This window comes from Myxine glutinosa, chromosome 3, assembly GCF_964187855.1.
Source record: "Myxine glutinosa chromosome 3, kmMyxGlut1.1, whole genome shotgun sequence".
NCBI lineage: Eukaryota > Metazoa > Chordata > Myxini > Myxiniformes > Myxinidae > Myxine > Myxine glutinosa.
In genome coordinates this window covers 200962731-200983018 of record NC_136263.1, presented here as the reverse complement: position 1 = coordinate 200983018, position 20288 = coordinate 200962731, and the positions used below count along the sequence as shown (strand labels likewise).

General features: G+C 44.9%; 1 protein-coding gene across 2 annotated transcripts in view; it reads right to left on the bottom strand.

Annotated features, from left to right (window-relative positions):
* Positions 1-20288, bottom strand: part of LOC137415516 (dynein axonemal heavy chain 7-like) — a 37240-nt gene that overhangs the window by 317 nt on the left and 16635 nt on the right. For both annotated transcript variants that reach the window (XM_078773539.1, XM_078773540.1), the window contains 3 exons: positions 11196-11348; positions 9934-10111; positions 6736-6839 (listed from right to left, as the gene is read on the bottom strand). In XM_078773539.1, coding sequence (XP_078629665.1) covers positions 6736-6839; positions 9934-10111; positions 11196-11336 — 423 coding nt within the window. In that variant the 5' untranslated portion in view covers positions 11337-11348. The remainder of the gene's footprint in view (positions 1-6735; positions 6840-9933; positions 10112-11195; positions 11349-20288) is intronic.

The window sequence follows — 20288 nt, the reverse complement described above, 5'->3', positions numbered from 1 at the left end:
AAAAAAAGAAGAAGTAAATATCGTCAGAAGCTTCATCTATACTCTCAGTGGAAAGTTCATAGAACACCTTACCCGACGCAGTGTTGAAATACACTACCGGTCAAAAGATTTAGAACACCGCAATTTTACCAGTTTTTATTGTAATTTACTCAGTTTAATGTCTCTATGTACTCTGAAATTAAGCATAGAACAAATAAACCATTGGAGATAAAAAAAAAATCATAGAATCATTTTGTTTAACAAAATTTAGTTTAAATTTTTGACTCATCAAAGTCATCACCTTTTGCAGATACAAACACCGAACACACTCGTGGCATTCTTTCTACAATGGAAATCAAATATTGTTCAGGAAGTTCTTCCCAACACTGTTGCAGAAGTTCCCACAAATGTGTTGCACTTGTAGGTTGCTTTGCTTTCACCCTTCTGTCCAGTTCATCCCAAACCAGCTCGATGGGGTTTAAATCTGGAGACTGTGCTGGCCATTCCATGATTTGAAGCCGACCGTCTTGTTCTTTTCCTCGAAGGTAGTTTTGACATAGCCTGGAGGTGTGTTTAGGGTCATTATCTTGCTGTAGGATGAACCCCTGACCAACTAGATGTATACCAGAGGGTATTACATGACACTGCAAAATGCTGTGGTAGCCCTTTTGGTTCAAGGTGCCAGTCACTCTGTGCAAGTCGCCCACACTCTGGATCCAGCAAAAGAGCCCCAGACCATCACGCTTCCTCCTCCATGTTTGACAGTTGGTGTCACACACTGAGGAACCATTCTTTCGTCTACTCAATGGCGTACAAAAACCCTGCGTGATGAACCAAAGATTTCAAATTTTGAATCATCGGTCCATAAGACCTTCTTCCAGTCTCCAGTAGTCCACTGGCGGTGCTTCATGGCCCAGACAAGCCTCTTTTTCTTATTTTGCCTTCTTAGCAGTGGCTTTCTTACTGCCACTCGACCTGTCAAACCTGCAGCTCGAAGTCTTCTCTTCACAGTTGAAACTGAGACTTGCTTACTTCGACCAGTGTTAATCTGTGCTTGAAGCTGTTGTCCTGTGAGCCGCCTATCACGCAAGCTGTTGACTCTCAGAAATGTGTCTTCTGATTCTGTTGTGGCTTTGGGTCTGCCAGACCTCTTCCTGTCAGAGTTTCCTCCAGTTTCCAATATACTACTTCCTGCAGTGCAATATTGTCCAAATAATGCTTCAGAGGGTGTAATCGCAGTCTGTTCCAATACTGCTTTTATACAAACAGGGGGTTTGTAATCAAGTAATCAGCAGAGGTTGGGACACCTGTAGGAATTCTTTGCATCAACTTTCAAGGTTTAATTTACTTACATTGCTGCAGAACAACTGTAAGTTGTTAACCCATTACTTGTTCCCTGAAGAAGGCCTCTTTTGCAATATAACTGTGCAATTTACATTATTTTCCCGTTTTTGCTGATCTAAACTTTTTTTTTTTTTTTTACCTCGAGCAGTTTACTACTTACCTTTGTACCATTTCAGGTTATTCACTGGACATTAAACTGCGTAAATTTCAATAAAAACTGAAATAATTGAGGTGTTCAAAAACTTTTGACCGGTAGGGTATGTCATTAAATTGAAATAAAATAATGACTTGAAGGTCATAAAGAAATTGATTCCAGACTGCCGGTGATTTACTGCCGGTGATGCAGTTAGCAATTACATCATCTTATCTAACACTTTACAATAGTTATTCGTGCCGGTTGTTTGTGTCCTTTATAACGTCCTTAAAAACAGTTTGTTTCCTTTTTGGATTGATTGTCAATTTTATTTGACTGCCAGATAGGCATAGAGAAAGTAAAAAATTGTCTCACTCGCCGTAAAAGTAAAAACATAAATCATCGCCGCAGTCTCAGGTCTTTTGAATTCTGAAGCAGGTTCTCCGAAAGGATTTACCTGTATTTGGCTCAATTCAATGTTCCCTCCATCCTTACAATTCTCTCAGTCCCTGCTGCTGAAAAGTATCCCCACAGTATGCTGCCACCACAATGTTTCATGGTGGAGATGGCGATGGGTAGGCGATGATCTGTGATCCGTTTCCGCCAGATATAGTTCTTTGCATTCAGACCAAAGAGTTCAATATTCGTCTCAGCAGACCACAGAATATTTTTCTTCCTGCTTTGAGTCTTTCACGTGCCTTTTTTTAAACTCCAGGTGTGCTGTCATGTGCTTTTTTCTCAGTCGTGGCTTCTGTCTGGCCACTCTTCCATAAAGCCTAGATCTGTGAGGTGCTGCAGAGACTGTTGTCCTTCCGGCAGGTTCTCCCATCTCAGCCAAGGAACTCTGTAGTTCTGTCAGAGTGGTCATTGGGTTCTTGGCCACTCCCAGACCAAGGCCCTTCATGCCCGGTTGCTCAGTTTGATCAGATGGCCAGCTCAAGGAAGAGTGTGGACAGTTCCATATTCTTACCATTTCCTGATGATGGAGCTCGCTGTGCTCTTGGGAACTTTCAACACTCTAGAAATGGGTTTTTACCCTTCCGCAGATCTATGCCTCCTCACAATTCTATCTCGGGGTTATACGGACAGTTCCTTGGACTTCTCTGGTCGGGTTTCTGCTCTGACATGCACTGTCCACTGTGGGACCTCATATAGAAAGGTGTGTTTCTTTCTAAAATATGTCCAATCAATTGAATTGGCCACATGTGGATTCCATTCAAGTTGTTGTTTCGTATGTAGCCTGTGGCTGCTGGTTTGCATCATTTTTCTGGAAGCGCGATTGTGCCGCTGATGCAGTGCCCCAATTACCAGTGAGCTGGTACTCAATTTGCCGACCTCAGAAGGATGACAGGCTGAGTCAACCCCCCTGGCGTTAATTCAATGATCGACCGGGATTCAAACTCAGGATCCTGGGATCCCAAGCCGGCACCCTAACCGTTAAGGCTTAAGCCAACACCAGACTCCATTCAATTTGAGTCATTGCAAAGGGTTGAATACTTGTTGATTCCAGACATTTCAGCTTTTTAAAATTAATTTGTAATAGCTGGCAGTGATGGTAGTGTTTCTAAAAGAAAAATTCAAAATAAAAAATGAAAGTAAAAAAAAAAAAAGTCAAGGGGTGTGAATACTTTCTGAAGGAACTGTATGCAGTGATCTTGAATTTGGGAGTTTCACCAGAATGTTGATTGTGAACCATGCACCCTGGAGGGAACTGGGGAGAGTAGGTGGGAAAGTGGGAGGGTGGCGAGGCGGATAAAGAACGGAAAGAGCGGAGTGTGCAATATCAGAAAGGATGTGGTACAAGACAGAGACCACTGATCTGGAAAGTGTGATTACCTTCGCAAAAGCGGAAGGTTATGTTTTGATCGCTGTGTATTTATTTGTATGTCTGTGTGTGTGTGTGTGTGTATGTTATTCGCATAACTCAAAAAGTATTCAACCGAATTGCATGAAATTTGGTGGGATGATTGGTTATTATACGGGACACATTTGATTAGATTTTGGGAGCAATCGGGTCAAAGGTCAAGGTCAAGGTCACGAAAAGGTCAAAATCGTATTTTTGTTGTTCTGTTCCCTACACTCCCATGCCAAGTACAGAACAGTAGCTGCGGCGAAGGTATGCGCTCTACCGAGTGCCCGTTCTAGTTATACATTGTTTAGGCTCATGGAAGAGCGAGGACGCATAACAGATCAGGACACACAATGACAAAAGGGAACAGCAGGAGAAAGCGGAAATGCCAATAGCAAGGTGGAGAGGGAAGGGAGATGGAGAAACGAGGGATGCAGGTAATAATGACTTCCGGGAGAACGCAAGGGGTGGACAAGATGGATGCATAAGCAACATTTTTGGAGGGGAGGGGTGCCTCGTTGGTGGATATGAGTTCAGGTGTGCCAAGGAAGGATTTTGTTGACGACTGGCTTTGGAAGTCTGCCGAAGAAAGATTTTAGCCGATAGTGAGACCCAGGAGTTTGAGTGACTGAACTTTCTCAATAGGATTGCTGAGAAAGTAGAAGGATGGGGTTTGCCAAATTGGTGTGTGTGAGGGTGTGTGTGTGTGTGTGTGTGTGCGTGTGTGTGACAGAGAGAGAGAGAGAGAGAGAGACAGAGAGAAAGACAGAAAAAGAGAAAATAAATAGTTCTGGATTGAAAGACAAGATATTTTACATATATCTTGACGGTCCTTTTGATATTAAGACCTTTACACTCCAAAAGCCCCCGAACAACTATTGGAACATACTACCCTTTCAACCCTTTAAACATTTTTAAGACCCAAGGACCCTTTTGACCTTTAAGGCCTTAGACACCTGAAGACTCCTGTGACCCTTGAGACACCTTCGATCTGAAGACCTTTTAAACCCCTTTAGAGCCTAACTACTATTTGGATGTGCCCTTTATAACCCTTATAGACCCTTTGGACCTTTACACCTTTGACCACACACACACACACACACACACACACACACACACACACACACACACACACACACACACACACACACACACACACACACACACTACCATCTCTCATCACTTTGTGAATGGCTGAGGCTACTAATGGGTCTGAGTAAGTACTGATCTTCAAGGTGCCCCACAACCTACAATCTTCCCCTCCACCTTGCACTTCACTAATTATTTGGGGAAAAATGTAGAGATCACATGGTGCTTTTCAAAAACAAAAACTCCACCCTGTGCATTTTCTTTACAGGCAGCCATGTTCATTTATGGGTTGATGATTGCAGGACTGGAAGAAGGTCTTTGAAAGCTGGACACTTGGTGCGGATAGGGGAAGAGAGAATGGCAAAGAGAGGGGATAGGTTGAGGGAACAAGGTACGAGGAAAAGAGGTAGACCGTGGTAGAGATGGAAGGATTGTGTGAAGAGGGATACCAGGAAGGTGGGGGTGGTTGGAGAGTGGAGAGAGTTGGCTGAGGACAGAGGGGAGTGGAGGAGTATCGTGATCGAGGCAGAAGCTTGATGCCATTGGACCTCACTCCTTACAAAAGGGTGGTTAAAAGAAGAAGAAGATTGACTGCAAATGTATGTGTAACGCATTTGGCCGTTTATATTCAATCCATTTTGACTGAAGACGTTTCAAATAGGCACGAGTGTATTTGAAATGGTAATTTATTGTCATAACATTTATGACAGTAAGACATGTGGTTTCATCTCGAAAGTTCTTCTGGAGAGCGTCCATGTGAACTTTGCGTCATTCGTTCTTGAAGACCATGGTACATAACTTGAATTATGCAAAGATGAGTTCGTTGGTTTGCAGTACTCTGGCCTAATTTCCACAGAACACGTTTACTGTACTCCAAAGTAATTTTGAACCTGACGAATGGGAAATGAATTTGAAAGTACTGTCATGTGACTACCCCGTAGTGAACACCGCAGGGAGACACAGATAACCAAACGAGCTTTACTCCAAGGCGTTCAATCCAAAAAGGACGGTATTCTTTACACGCGAGGGAAAGCAGGATGACAAACTTACCTGGACGGCTTCTACCCGACTTCTTCGCACCTGGATAATTAATCAACTCAAACGACAAATAATTTACTGCACCAAAATACCGTCTTTATTAACGAAATGCTGGTAACAAAATAATGTACGAAAAAAAGAAAGTCCTAATTGGCGCACCTCTACACAGACTCAAATACAAACTTTGGGAAAAATAACTGTGAAAACAAATGCATTAATTTGTGGGCAGTTAGCTCCGAGCTGCTCTTGAATCTCATCAGGAATCGTCAAAGATCATCACAGGCCTCTACGGCCTTGTGCGCAAAACTGCAGGCTGCACTCCCCGTGGGCACGAACTAGGCCTCGCCATGCGGTCCACTCATTCCTGGCTCTGTGCGCGAAACGAACAGGCCACGTCCGCTCGGTCGTTCCAGCCGCCCATGTCCTCACAATCTTGTTCACCAACACCAACACCCACGTCTCCCAGCGCAAGAGTACCACAAACTCCGACCAGTGGCCGAAGCAGAGCGAGATATCAAATCGTGACTGTTCACCACCAAAGCCAGAAGGTCAGAGCCAGCCACGAAAAGACAAAGAAGAGAAGAGAGAGAAAATGTTGGGCAGAGCGTTCCTTTATCTCTCAAGGCTCCGACGTCATATGTGCCTGCTCCACCAATCCCACAGTCCCATCTTTGCCGTCCTTGCGCCATTCAATGCCGGACAAATCACTGCTCTTCGGGGAGTGACCCCACGGCCCTGCCTGTGCTCACCAGGTCGGTGTTATCAGCTCCAGTGCTCAATGTCCTGCGTCTGGTTGGTTTTTATTTAGGGTGGTAAATGTGTGATTTCCTGGCTATGTGTGTGTGCTGCATGTGTCATAAGGAACAGAGGAAAAAATAACGCCATTACATACAGGGGATTTACCATTAATCCCTAACTAATTAACATAACCACACCCCTTGTGATGGGAACGAAGATAAACTTTTCCCCGACATATGGCCTGACTTATGTACATCAAGATGGCTACACGACATGCGGAGCATACTACCTATGCAATTCTACCTGGACTAAGGTATTGCCTACCCCCCACAAACGCAATAGTCCGAACCAATTACGTTGTACACAATTTATGCCACGTGGCAGAACATACCTGCCTTTATGGAAATCTTTACTAAAGCTGCTGCTTAACGATGCATCTTATTCAAACAAGATTACAAGCAAATGTTTTGCTTATGATAATAGAGCAATTCTCAGTATTTATTTGTAAAAGAGCAGTCACTGTAGTGATGGCATTGAGTATCCCGAAAAGTGGATTGCAGCTTACCATGGGCATCGGCTCATTGAGGACTTTGGGCAGAGACTCTGCCAGCTGTTTACTTTCCGAGTCCCAGCGTGCTCGGTCCAAGAACAGGCCATGGATATACACCCCTGTGGGTGTAGGGAAACATGTATTTCGGCATAAGTGAATATTTGAACTAGAGATGGTTTTACTCTTGAGCGATAGTATAATCATATGGTGAGAAAAATTTCTGTTCATGGAAGAATCCATAATTTTTTATGAAGCAAACAAAAATATATACGTATTTGCAGCTTTGCTGTAAGACTGAATCTAAACATGGACGTGGTTTTAATGAGTCTTCAAAATATGATTACAAGTAGTTTTTAGTTCAGTTGTCAATAATTGAAAATGGAATGCCTATTGGTGATGCAAGTGGTCTTTATGCCTCTGCCGACGAATCACTGGAGGCATTATGTTTTCAGGTTGTTCACCCGGCTGTTTGTCCGTCAATGCATCCGTCCGTGATAGGTTTTCGTTACCGTGATACCTTGAGAACGGCTGAAGGGATCCAGGTCAAATTTGGTACAGGTATGTATATTGTATAATGAGGTAAAGATGAACTGATTCGATTTTGGGGTTATGGTGTGAAAGGTCAGAGGTCATGTTCGGTAAAAATCATGTTCCCACAATAACGTGTGAACCAGTGATGGGATTTTGACCAAAGATGGTACAAGTATGTATTATGATGCAAAGATGAACTGAATTAATTTTGGGGTCAAAGGTCAGAGGTCATGTCAGGTACAAATGTGATACTTGAGAACAACTGAACGGATTTGAGTAAAATTTTGTACAATTATGTATATTGATATAATAATGTGGGCAGAGGCATATCGGTCGACGTCGCAACGTCTTCGAGTGGTGCTCTAGTTATTTTCAACTCGAGGTACCTGCGACGCCATGCATGTTGTAACGTCTCTTCTCCCCAATCAGCGGGCCAATGAAGATGAAGAAATCACCCCCTTCTTCACCTCCACCGTGATGCCAATCTACTATGTTTGTCTGTGCTCCATCCTTTAATGGATGGGTGTCAAGCAAGCACGTACCCTATAGTATAGTCTTTAGTATGACTCAGGCTACATTTAACCTCCGACCCCCTTAACTCAGAGTGGGTGCTCAAACTGTAACGCCTCTGAGTCTGATGGTGTTTATAATGGGAAAAACCCCACCTTGAGAAAACAACGAAGTTGTAACAATCTGGCTTGTTGTAGACGGGACACTCCAGATTTTTGGCGAGAATTTGGTTTTTCAACTCCCAAGACAAGAAATCGCCAGAATTTGGGTGCAAGGGAATTTTAGGCTTCAGGTGTGGAATTTTTTAGAGTTCAGATGTCATCTTTCCTGAATGTTTTTACTGTGGTGATGTGTGGTGTGCACTTTTCATTGCCATGAGTGTTACTGAGCAGTGTTCATAAGGCAGGACTTTGGCGCCTGCACAAAACTGCAAACGATACAATTATGCTTGTTTTGAAGTTGATTTTGGATTGCTTTACTGTCGTCACATTTCTATAGTAATTTCCAGTTTGAACAAAATGCACTGTTGTCGACGTGTCTGCATGAGCCTGTGTATATCTCCGACTTCATAATGGTGAGATAACTTTGCATATAATTTTTAGCTCACCTGGAACGAAGTTCAGGGGAGCTTATGCAATGGCGCGTCGTCTGTCAGTCCGTCCGTAAACACTTGAAACTTCTTTCCCCAAAAACGCTGATGGGATTGCGACCAAATTTGGCACAAAAGATACTTGTTGTGTTGTGACTAAAGTTTGTTCACGGCTTTAAAAAAAATCGGGCTTTAAGGGGGTGTACTGGGGGTCAAAGTGGATCCAGGTTTGACCCCCCAAAATAGTAATTTGCTTTTTCCTCAAATTACACACACTATTTCGATGAAACTTTATCACAACCTTCATCACCTGTGATTTACCGAAGATTAATCATGGCATTAAAAAAATCTGCCCCTTTGGGGGTTAATTGGGGGGTCAAAGTGGGTCCAGGTTTGACCCCCCAAAATAGATATTTGCTTCCCTCTCAAAAACTACACACACACAATTTCGATGAAACTTCACCACAACCTTCAACACCCATACCATACCAACCTTCAACAACAATACCATAGTTTGTTCACGGCATTAAAAAAAATCTGCTCCTTTCGGGGTCTACGGGGAGGGGGCGGGTGGGGGGAGGGGTTGCCCCCAAAAATATGTGTTTGTTTTCTTCTCAGAAACTACACATGCAATTCTGATGAAACTTGACCACAACCTTAATTACCCGTGTTGTACCAAGGTTTATTCCTGGCATTTAAAAAATCGTGGTCTTAGGTGGTCTCTGGGGGTAAAGTCCCGTACTGATCAGATAAAGCATTTGACGCATCCAATTATGATGTCATAATGAAGGCACCGATGAAGTCATCGTTATCAAATGTTCTCCATAGTGCGTTCCTGATGTGTGCCAAGTTTCCTTTTTTTTCGTGCACTGGTTCCAGAGATGTCCGAAGTTTTTCGGTTTTCCAAGTTGGCACCAATACCACATGACCTATGACGTCAGAATTATCATTTTAAAATTTTACATGATTAGATGCATACTATAGTGAAAGTTGTGTCAATCAAACCATTTTTGTCATTTTTTCCTATGCATCACTTTTAGAGATATAGAGGTGCAAAGTTTTTCGGTTTTTCAAAGATGGCACCCATACCACGTGTCCTATGACGTCATACTTATCATTTAAAAAATTCTACTGGAGGAGGTGCTCCTATGGTGAAAACTTCCTGTCAATCGGACCAACGGTTGCAGAGAAAATCATATTTATTCTGTGTGGACAAACAAACAGACAAACAAACTGACTCAAATGCAATACCTTCTCCTCTTGCAAGGGAAATAAAAAAAAAACAATAGGGAATCTATCTTTGAAGGATTGTATCCCGAATAATCACACTTCACAGGCTAAAATTCTCTTGTTCCAAATGTGCTTCTACATTTTGATGTTCGTGGCACACCAAGTCTTTGTGAGGCCTAACCTAGGTAGCTGTACAGTAAGGAGTATCGTTTTTACCAGATGACTTCCATCCTCCTCAGACTGGCACATGGCATCACTGGTGCATAATGGTTTCAAATGTTTTGATTACTTGTATACAGTGGGTTGTCTTTCAAAATTCACTGCCTATGCATGCGAGAATGAGTCCGACATACCATCCTCTGGTGGTTCCACATCCTCTCTGTCCTCCAAGACCTCGTAATCGAGACCCAGGAGATCTATTGGTATCGTATACTTGCGAGCGTAGTTTTGCTGAGCACCTGTCAGGAAGGCTTGCGTGAAGAAGAATCCTGAGAGCCAGAAGACTGATGGTGCATCATGGTCATACCAGTCCTGTGGGTTTGATGGGAACAAAAATGATATATCGCACGATAATCTCAAAAAGTTGTGGACGGATTATGACAACACTTAGTGGATGACTTGAGTAAGTTCAGGTCCGGCCTGTTGGTGGGATACAAAACAAAATCTGTTCAGTCTGGCAGAGGTACTTGATCTTACCGAGTGCTGTTCTAGTTAATTGGAGAAAATGAGCTCTTTTTTTTTCTTTTTTTCTTGTATACAAGATCGAGGCTCGTGTAAGAGCTAACATTGATCACAAAAAAGGCAAACTGACACACAAATTGACAAAAACATATGATAAAGGGAGCGGGAGAACAAGATGGAGAGCAGGGACATCGGGAGATCTGTAGGAGGGAAAGGGATTGGGGGGAGGAGGCATGGGAAAGGGTGGGGGGGGAGGGAATTATAAGTTATAAGAATAAGAATTATAAGTTATATAGTTATATAAGTTATAGTTATATAAGTTATTAATTATAAGTTAATAAAAGGATTATAAGTGAATCAACTTTTGTCGAGAAATTAATTTTTCCAATCGTGTCAAGGCGAGAACACAAAACAGATCAGGACGTAACAGTAGGAAGAAGGGTGGTGTGCACCAACAGCAGGGCTGAGGGACAAAATAGAGGGAGACTTGGAGAATTAAGGAATATGGGGACGAATCGGGACGCAGGGGGTTTAAGTAAAATCAGAAAAGGTCTTTTTCAGACCAGTAGTTGAGGTCATGTGCTAATGTCATTAATTAAATGTGCTACTGCCAAGTTTTAAACCAGGTGCTGCCAAATAAAGTGTTGCTCATAGTTATCAAATAACTTACTGGATAACAACCAATCAGGGGCGCAGGAAAGTGTTTCGAAGCAGATACTCAACCATGGATCACCTTCAAACAAAATTGGTCTTGGGCTGTTAGCATTTATTGATTATGAAGCGGCTTCAACAGTGGGAAATGAATACTGACAGTTATTGTGCTCTAAATTGACATATTGAGCAAACTCTTCAACGTTGGAACAGCGACCTTAAAACTTCACCAAAGTCCGAACAACATCATGGTAAAGTCCAACCTGCAATTTGTTGCAAGCACCTGCAAGAAGTTGAGTCGTGCAAGAAAGTCGTTGATGTAGCTGCCGAGAAGTTTCAGGCTGGGGAACGATTTCTTCATCCACATTGCTGGAATTTTGCCCTTGAGGAAACTTCTGACCATGGCCTCCAGCTCTCCTGACATCACAACTAACCCCTGTGGTGGACAGAATCGTTGGGTTTTATTTACCTGTGTTAAATTGAGGTCAATTCTTACTCATCAAGCATTGTCTACATATGTGTGTAAAGTCGAAAATGAGAGGATGGAAAGGTACTGTATCTGCACCTTGCCAAAACACCCCTCCCTTACTACACATGAATGGCCTATCAATAAGCATGATGCATTTTCATAAATTGATATCTATAGAATGGAAACTAGATTAGAAGAGTTCCTTCACAAGGCCTAATGATTAAGCGGAGCAAATCTGCCAAAACAACCTCAAACAAAAAATTTGCTTTCGACAAGAACAGAATCATGAAGATGGATATTAGCAGCTTCTTCAAGAGCTTGCACATGAGCATTTCCACATCTTGTACTTCGGTTTAGGATGGAGTCAGAGTGGCAAATTTTTTTGACCTGAAGTTTTTATTAATTTTTAAATTAATTTTAAAAATTACATTTTAAAAATCTGATTACAAAATTTTTACATTTTTAATGACCCTCATAATGAAATCCTTCAGTTTTCGTGGTTAGACATTAATTTACTGCTGTCTATAGTCACTCTAACAGACTGTCTAGAGGTCTAAACTGTCTGGAGGCTTCTGACAGGGAAAACAACAAGAAAATTCAGATGCTACGCCTGACATTTGAACAAAGTTTAAATGCAATTGGGATGCTTGAGGCTGGTGTAAGCCAGCTACGGGAAGCGGTAATACCAGGTTGAGAGCATCACTTTCCACCCACTCAAACGAATGGCAGTTTTGGTAATGCGGTCAGAAACTACTCAAGTGTTTCTACATACGGGACAGTAGACATGACCTGTCATCAGCCTGAACCCTGTTTTTTAACACATGGCCTCGTATCAAGTTGTTTTATCAACTTCGAGCAATGTTGCTGTAGTTTCTTTTTCAATAATTGTCTTTTTTTTTTAATGGAAATTTATTTTGTGATAAGTAGTAGTGGTGGTAGTAGTAGTGGCAGTAATAGTAGTAAAAGTAGAAAATTAAGTTATTGACTTGTTGAAACAATCATACTTATTAACTACTGCCCATTTGTTATTTTCACGTTGTTCAATAATGGTGTAACATTATTGTTTTAACTAGAAATAAGATCAGTGGAACTGTGTGGTTTTCCCAGCTACGTGAACATTTCTAAGGCCAAGTATACTTTATGGGTGGGACCTGTCTGATTACAAATGTTTTTAGTTCCTTGTTCTCATACATGATCTGTACCCCCCCCCCCCCCCACACCCCCCTCATCCCAAATTAACCTTTCCTAACCTAAACGTGGCACTTCTGGTTTGTTCCCTCCACCTCTCCCCCTCCACCATTCCCCCTCCACCATTCCCCCTCCACCATTCCCCCTCCATCTCTCCCTCTCCACACCCTAGTCTCTTACTCTCAGTCACACACTCACACTCTCACTCTCACTCTCACTCTCTCTCCATTTGTCTTCTCTCTTTCCCTCCCCACCTTGTCTCTTCTCTCTCCCACCCCCCACCCCCATTTGTCTCCTCTCCCTCCCCCACCCCCCATTTGTCTCCTCTCCCTCCCCCACCCCCCATTTGTCTCCTCTCTCTCTCTCTCTGCCCACCTTGTCTACTCTCTCTCCCTCCCCCACCCCCCATTTGTCTCCTCTCCCTCCCCCACCCCCCATTTGTCTCCTCTCTCTCTCTCCCCACCTTGTCTACTCTCTCTCCCTCCCCCACCCCCCATTTGTCTCCTCTCCCTCCCCCACCCCCCATTTGTCTCCTCTCCCTCCCCCACCCCCCATTTGTCTCCTCTCTCTCTCTCTCCCCACCTTGTCTACTCTCTCTCCCCACCTTGTCTACTCTCTCCCACCCCTCCCCCCATTTGTCTTCTCTCTCTTTCCCTCCCCACCTTGTTTCCTCTCCCCCCCCCCCCCCCTCCACATTTGGCTCCTCTCTCTCCCTCCCCACCTTGTCTCCACTTCCTCCCCTCTCTCTGTCTCTCCCCAATTTGTCATGCTCTCCTAAGGTGTGCCCCACTGTAAATTCTACCTTGCTCCTGTAAAAATAAGCTTGAAGGCTGACAATGGCAGTTCTATGATGGGGAGTGCTCAGATTTCTGCAATTTCAGGAAGAAAATTGAAGCGTTCTATGAACAATACAGTAAGAAAGGCCAATTAACTTCCAGTGAATACCAATAAGAATCAATGTTCTACAAGAAAGGCGCATGAAGTGTAAAGTGTTGGACATTCAATCAAAGATATTGGTGAATTGGCAAAATTATGAATTACAAAGTGCTTTGGAAAACTCAGAGCTGGTATTAATCCACAAAGAAAGGATTAGATGGACCTGGAGAATTACTCTCCACTTTTTATAAAGAGTTCCGAATGGATATCACAACAAACTCATGAATGAACTGGATAACAACCAATCAGGGGAGCAGGAAAGTGTTTCAAAGCAGATACTCAACAATGGATCACCTTCAAACAAAATTGCTCTTGGGCTATTAGAATTTATTGATTATGAAACCACTTCAACAGTGGGAAACGAATACTGACAGTTATTATGCTCCAAATTGACAAATTGAGCAAACTCTTCAACGGCGAAACAACGACCTTAAAATTGCGCAGAAGTCGTAACGAGATCGATATCGGAAGAGATGCGAGACAAACAACTACAATCTCACCGAAATTGTAACCTGCTGCATTATAGAGGCATTATAGCATTATAGAGGCATTATAGCATTATAAAGCAGCATTATGGAGGAATAACGTGCTGGGGAAAGATCGAACCACCTTTGATTCACAAGATGGCAGTTTTCATTTAAAACATTGCTGAAAAATGTCATAATGAAAGAGCTCAGACATCAGAGAAAAGATCAGACAAAAAAAGGAATATGGTGGACAAAAATCATGTTCACTATGCAATAAATTGGAATTGATCGTTGCGGAATTGGAGAAACGACCGATAGGAGAACTCGTCCAAATGGATATGGATCCCAAAAGAAGACCGAAGAGATGGACCGCAGCAGGATGGACCTAATTTTGATGTTGAAGAAGTCAAAAGCAAACTGGCTTTGTGTGTGAACAATCAATTTGTAACACGAGCAATGATGCACCCCCGCTACCTTTCCAATGAGGTTTCAAAATGAAAATGAAATGAAATTTAAAAAATGAAAAAATCTAAAAATTCCAAATTTTAAAAAAATTCAAAAAATGAAAATGAAAAAATATGGAAAAAATGAAAAATTGAAAATGAAAAAATGGTTTCAAAAATGAAATGAGGTTTTCAAAGTTGTTTCCAATGTTCCTCCAATGAGGGAGATGGAGCAAAAATTGATCACCATGCCACGGGCTGTGGAAAGATTGTGTCTAGGCCTTCAAATAGGATAAAAGAAGCCTTTGCATCAGAAAGAAGATTCTCGATGACAGAAGGGTCACATAAACCGCGGGAAACAATCACGAATTACAATGTGGCAAACTAGAGGAGCTGAAGTCCAATGGTTTGATGGAGATTCAATTGACAAAGATCACAGGACAATATGCCTGACCTTAAGAAGACAGATAATAATGGATTATGGTTTTTTTTCTTTTTTCTTTTGGTATACAAGATCGAGGCTCGTGTCAGAGCCAACATTAATCACAAAAAAATCGGACACACAAAACATACAACAAAGGCAGCGGGAGACAAGATGGAGAGAGAGGGAAGCACACAAACACAACAGCAGAGAACAGGGACATCAGGAGATCTGTGGGAGGGATGGGGCTTGGGGGGAGGAAGCATGGGAAGGCGGGGGGGGGGGGGGAGAGGGAGTGGGAGAGGTAATGTTTAATGATGTTGATGAATCACCTTGCCTGCGAAACACTAGGGTGATGGTTTATAGCCAGGTTAGGATTCGAACCCAGGCTAGACAGCTGAGAAGCGAGTGTGCACATACCTCTACTCTATTCTGCCAGCCCATGGATAGACGAGAGTACCCACTCTTAAATTGCATCGACAATTTCACTCCACTGTAGGATGGAGTCCTCCTCCAACAGGTGGGTGAAGTCAAAATTAGGCCTTTCACTCACTCACCGCAGGCAGGTTGGTGGTCTTTCTGTCTTCTACCGACTCCTCTCCAGCCTTGCTCCCCCAGCTCTCTCTGGGCTCTGTCCCCCAAATATTCCTGCAGGTCGCACAAGATCTGCCTGCAACCCTCTTATGGTTAAACTGCCAAAATCTCGGCTCTCTATTCACCTTCACTCCTTCATTCCTCTTTTCTCCCGCCTCTGGAACAAACTCCCCCACTCTCTTCAATCCCACTCCTCCCTCCAGGTTTTTAAAACAGCTGTTCACCACCATCTCTTATCTTCCCCCAGCTGTGCGCGCTCTCTTGTACATTGCCATCACTACTCTGATCAACCATTCCTCCACTCCTAACTTCCTCAATGCCCATGTCAATACTTTGCGTGGAACCCTATCGAATGCTTTCTCCAGATCAACAAACCCAAGAAACAACTTCTTCCTCTTCTCCATGTACTTCTCCTGCAACTGCCTCACAATAAAAAGCGCGTCTGTCGTTCCTCTTCCTGGCATAAATCCAAACTGCATTTCGTCATTCTTCACTTTCTTCCTTATCCTCCTCTCCAACACCCTTTCCAATACCTTCATTCCATGCTCCAATAACTTTATCGCTCAGTACGAGCTACACTCCAGAGGGTCACCTTCCCCCTTGTATAGAGGGACGAGGGTGTGGTGAAAATGTACCAAAGTTAAACCCAGGTGAGATGCTCACTTAATCCGCTGAGCGGCGTCAATAAGACCTCGGACGTCCGCGACTCGAGGCCACTCCTGCGACATTATACAATGACATGTAGAATTGAATGGTACGTACCCACTTATATTCTAGGCTTGCTTGCATTGACTGATATATTCAATCTTTCTCATATGATGCCTAGATCCTGACATATATATTGCATGATGTATTTTACAGGATGATGCAAAGATCTGATTGAGATTAAACCTACATATGGGACAAGTTGTGGACTTGGTTGATTTTCACAACACTTAATCTCAATCAATGATCTGCGGAAATGGCGGGACATGAGTCTGGCGATGGCCGGATGAACGCAGATCTCAGACGAGCATTTCCCGACATTCTCCACGCTCCTGCGAGGCCCACCTCGGAGAAGAATGACCAGCGGAGGACCCGTCGAGCTAGCTCCAGCCACGGAGCTCCAACTACTCTCGCTGCCGGACTGCCTCGAAGGGACCGGATGCGTTGGGACCTCGCAAGCATTTTGCGGAACCGCGTCATCAAAGCGCGAACTGCTCTCCTGAGGCCCGAACGCCGGAGCAGGCGTGACGGACTCCGGCAAGACGCCTGGAGAACGATGCTACTGGGCAACGTCCTGCGGCCGAAACCCCGTCGGAACGACGGACCCGCTTGGAGCCGAAGGTACGAGTCTAGCCTCGGTTGCTCGAAACGCTAACGGCTCCGTCCGAGAGAATCATCCTAGAGTTGCGTGCCTCGGCCCGAGATGAGATTCCCACGCGAGTGTTCACGACTCCCATGACTGCCATGCCTCACACGGCCGGCCTACCCGACCAACTGATTTGCGTGCCTCGGCCCGAGATGAGATTCCCACGCGAGTGTTCACGACTCCCATGTCTGCCATGCCTCACACGGCCGGCCTACCCGACCAATCGCTGCTCGGTGGAATCACCTCCTACGCGAAGCCGCACGCTGCGCCCATCGCCGGCACCACTCTGCGAGGCCGGCGATTCCGATCGCTGCTCTTCGGAATCACCTCCTATGCGCGAATCGCGTGCTGCCCCCATCGCGGGCACAACCCGACCAATCGCTGCTCGATGGAATCACCTCCGTGCGAATCGTATGCGATTCCCCTCGCAGGCCGTACCCTGCGAGGCCGGCGGCCCCGATTGCTGCTGGTCGGAATCCCACCTACGCGTGGCTACTCAACGAGGCCGGCGAACTCCGCTGCCCGGAATCACCTCAATGCATGAAGCTCGCTTGGCAAGAGGCTCGCTTGATTGCTGCTGGTCGGAATCCTACCTACGCGTGGCTACTCAACGAGGCCGGCGAACTCCGCTGCCCGGAATCGCCTCAATGCATGAAGCTCGCTTGGCAAGAGGCTCGCTTGGCACCATTCGAGGACTTGCCGCAGCACGGATGAGTTTCTAAGGACGTCGAGCGGGACCTTCATAGACTTTCACAGCACTCGGGCATTAATAGATGATCATATACCATATGTATTCTATATGACTAACTATGTCTAAAACTCCGGACAAAACACGGCTCGAAAGCTATCAAACGAGACGCTACTTCAGGACGTGATATGTATAACACGGTCCGAAGGCTATCAAACGAGACGCTACTTCAGGATGTGATATGTATAACACGGTCCGAAGGCTATCAAACGAGACGCTACTTCAGGACGTGATATGTATTCGATCCTTTGGCCCGAAAGCTATCAAACGAGACGCTACTTCAGGACGTGCAGTTTATCGCTGCCAAGCGTGCTCGCCCACTCGACTCGGCGTGCTCGCCCACTCGACTCGGCGTGCCGCACTGGTTCAACGGGCCGAGCTCGACTTTTGGTTTTCCCTCGAACGCAGTGCGCCCTAGATAATACAATTCACTCGTCGGCCGGGTTCGTATTCCGTACACCAATCTCGAGCCCGCTCGAATGCTGGTGCCCGATAGACGCAAGACTATAGATTTCGGTGTGCTACTTTACTCCGTCTGGGGATACCGCTCAGCTGGAACTTGCCGTCAAACCCACCCGCACGTGCCCGAACCAATTGATGACGTCATCGACTAATCACGCATTTGCCCTACAGCGCCATTAACTGCTTCCCGCGCTTGCGTCATCAGAGTACGTCTACCTGAGTTCGCCTACCTGGGTACCTCTACAGATAGCAGAAATACTCAGCCTGACCGCCCCTGCCCAAAAGTGCGTGTCATAACGTGGCGGCCTTCGAGGGCGACTAGCCAACATCGAGGACTTATGCCGTTAATCGATAAGGCATGGGGAATTTGGGAGTACACGGTGACCCCATGAGATGGTAACATTGAGCGTTGCGCCCGACTCCCTTGTCTCCTGAGCAAGCCACGCGGGCACCGTCCCACCTGTTCGCCCTTGACTCTGGGCTTGTTGCTTCTAGGACAGGGCTCTTGGCTCGCCTCCACGACACATTTCGAGACTGCGAGATGCCTCGCCCGGCCGCTGCCTGTTTGCGTTTCCCTCTGACCCAGGCTGTGAAGGTCGCTCGACTTCGGTACGCGGCGCGCGGCTGCTATCTCAAAACTAGCAAAAATTGGATGAGTGAGGGGGTGAGATGATGGACAATCCATCCGGGACATTCTCTCGGTTTGTCAATGGGACAATCCATCCATCCGGGACATCCTCTCGGTATGTCAATAGGACAGGCCATGGATGGACAATCCATCCGGGCCGTTCTCTCGGTAGCCAGTATAGCCGATCTTCTCCGATCCTCCGAGCGCTGTACTGCAGGACGGGATTGCCGTATGCATCGCGGAGGTTCTGCGCGCTTCGCTGGGGAGGCGCATTTCGGTCGTTTTGTGCGTCGTCAGTTTCGGTCGTTTTGTGCGTCGTCGTAATCTGCCATGCCAGTCGTTCGGGCAGCCTTCGGAGGGCGCTCGTGGCAAACGTATATTTGCCGGAGCTTGTAATTCATACGCGCTGCCATCAGAGGGCGCTCGGGTTTCGTGAGAAGGATCGCTGCCAACGGTAGTTTCACGTGCCGAAGCAAGAGTTTGTAATTCGTATGAGCTGCCGTCAGAGGGCGCTCGAGTCTCGTGATTTCAAAAAGGGCCGCTGCCGGTATCGAGCAACTCTCGTTATAGTGGGGCGGCTTAGCCCAAATATTCAAAATAATTGTGCATTTTGTGATACAAGCACCAAATTTGGCACAAATGTACATTAATATGTTGCGAACATTTTCAGATATTGGGCCACTTGAAATTCCGTAATTTTTTTTTTCAATTTTTTTCAAATTTCGTAATTTCAAATTTTTCGGGTGACACCATCACAATTTCGGTCTTCGAGGCCGGCCGATAGGCAAAGTGTGACCGGAAGGGACGAGGTTCTCCTGACCACGTGGCCCTCGATCTGGGAAGCGAGAGGCGTTCCATTAGTGGACGCGCCCCTCACGCCCGACTTTTGGGCGGCCCCGGCAGGCCGTTTGTTTTGACGTTCCGTGACAGGCCCCGCACCCCCACCTCCGGGCCGACCGGAAGCTTGTGCTGAGTACATCATACCTGAACAACTCAGTGAGGCAGAACACAGCAGTGCACACCAGGGTGACCCCTTCAGTGCATAAACCAATTAACCTGTCCACTGCAGGGCATATAGAAATGAAGTTATTTTCTGCATATAATAATAATATAAGTTCAGTTCTATATAACAATTTCTGTTATCACCACTACCACTACAACTACCACTACTACAAGCTTTGTCTGGAATTTTGTGGACTAACAGACAAACAGACATACAGACAAGCTGGGATCAAAACATTACCTCCTTCCACCATTGAGTGTAGAGGTAAACATCATGGAAATTATATCATGCCCTAGATTTAATTCATGCTTACCCGTGTATTTGCTTCACTGGTTCACAAGGTCTTTTGCATACATGTAATTCAGACTCTCGTCTTCATTGCTGACCACACAATGTTCGCAACATATTAATGTACATTTGTGCCAAATTTGGTGCTTGTATCACAAAATGCACAATTATTTTGAATATTTGGGCTAAGCCGCCCCACTATATCGGCCGGCCTCGAAGACCGAAATTGTGACGGTGTCACCCGAAAAATTTGAAATTACGAAATTTGAAAAAATTTGAAAAAAAAAATTACGGAATTTCAAGTGGCCCAATATCTGAAAATGTTCGCAACATATTAATGTACATTTGTGCCAAATTTGGTGCTTGTATCACAAAATG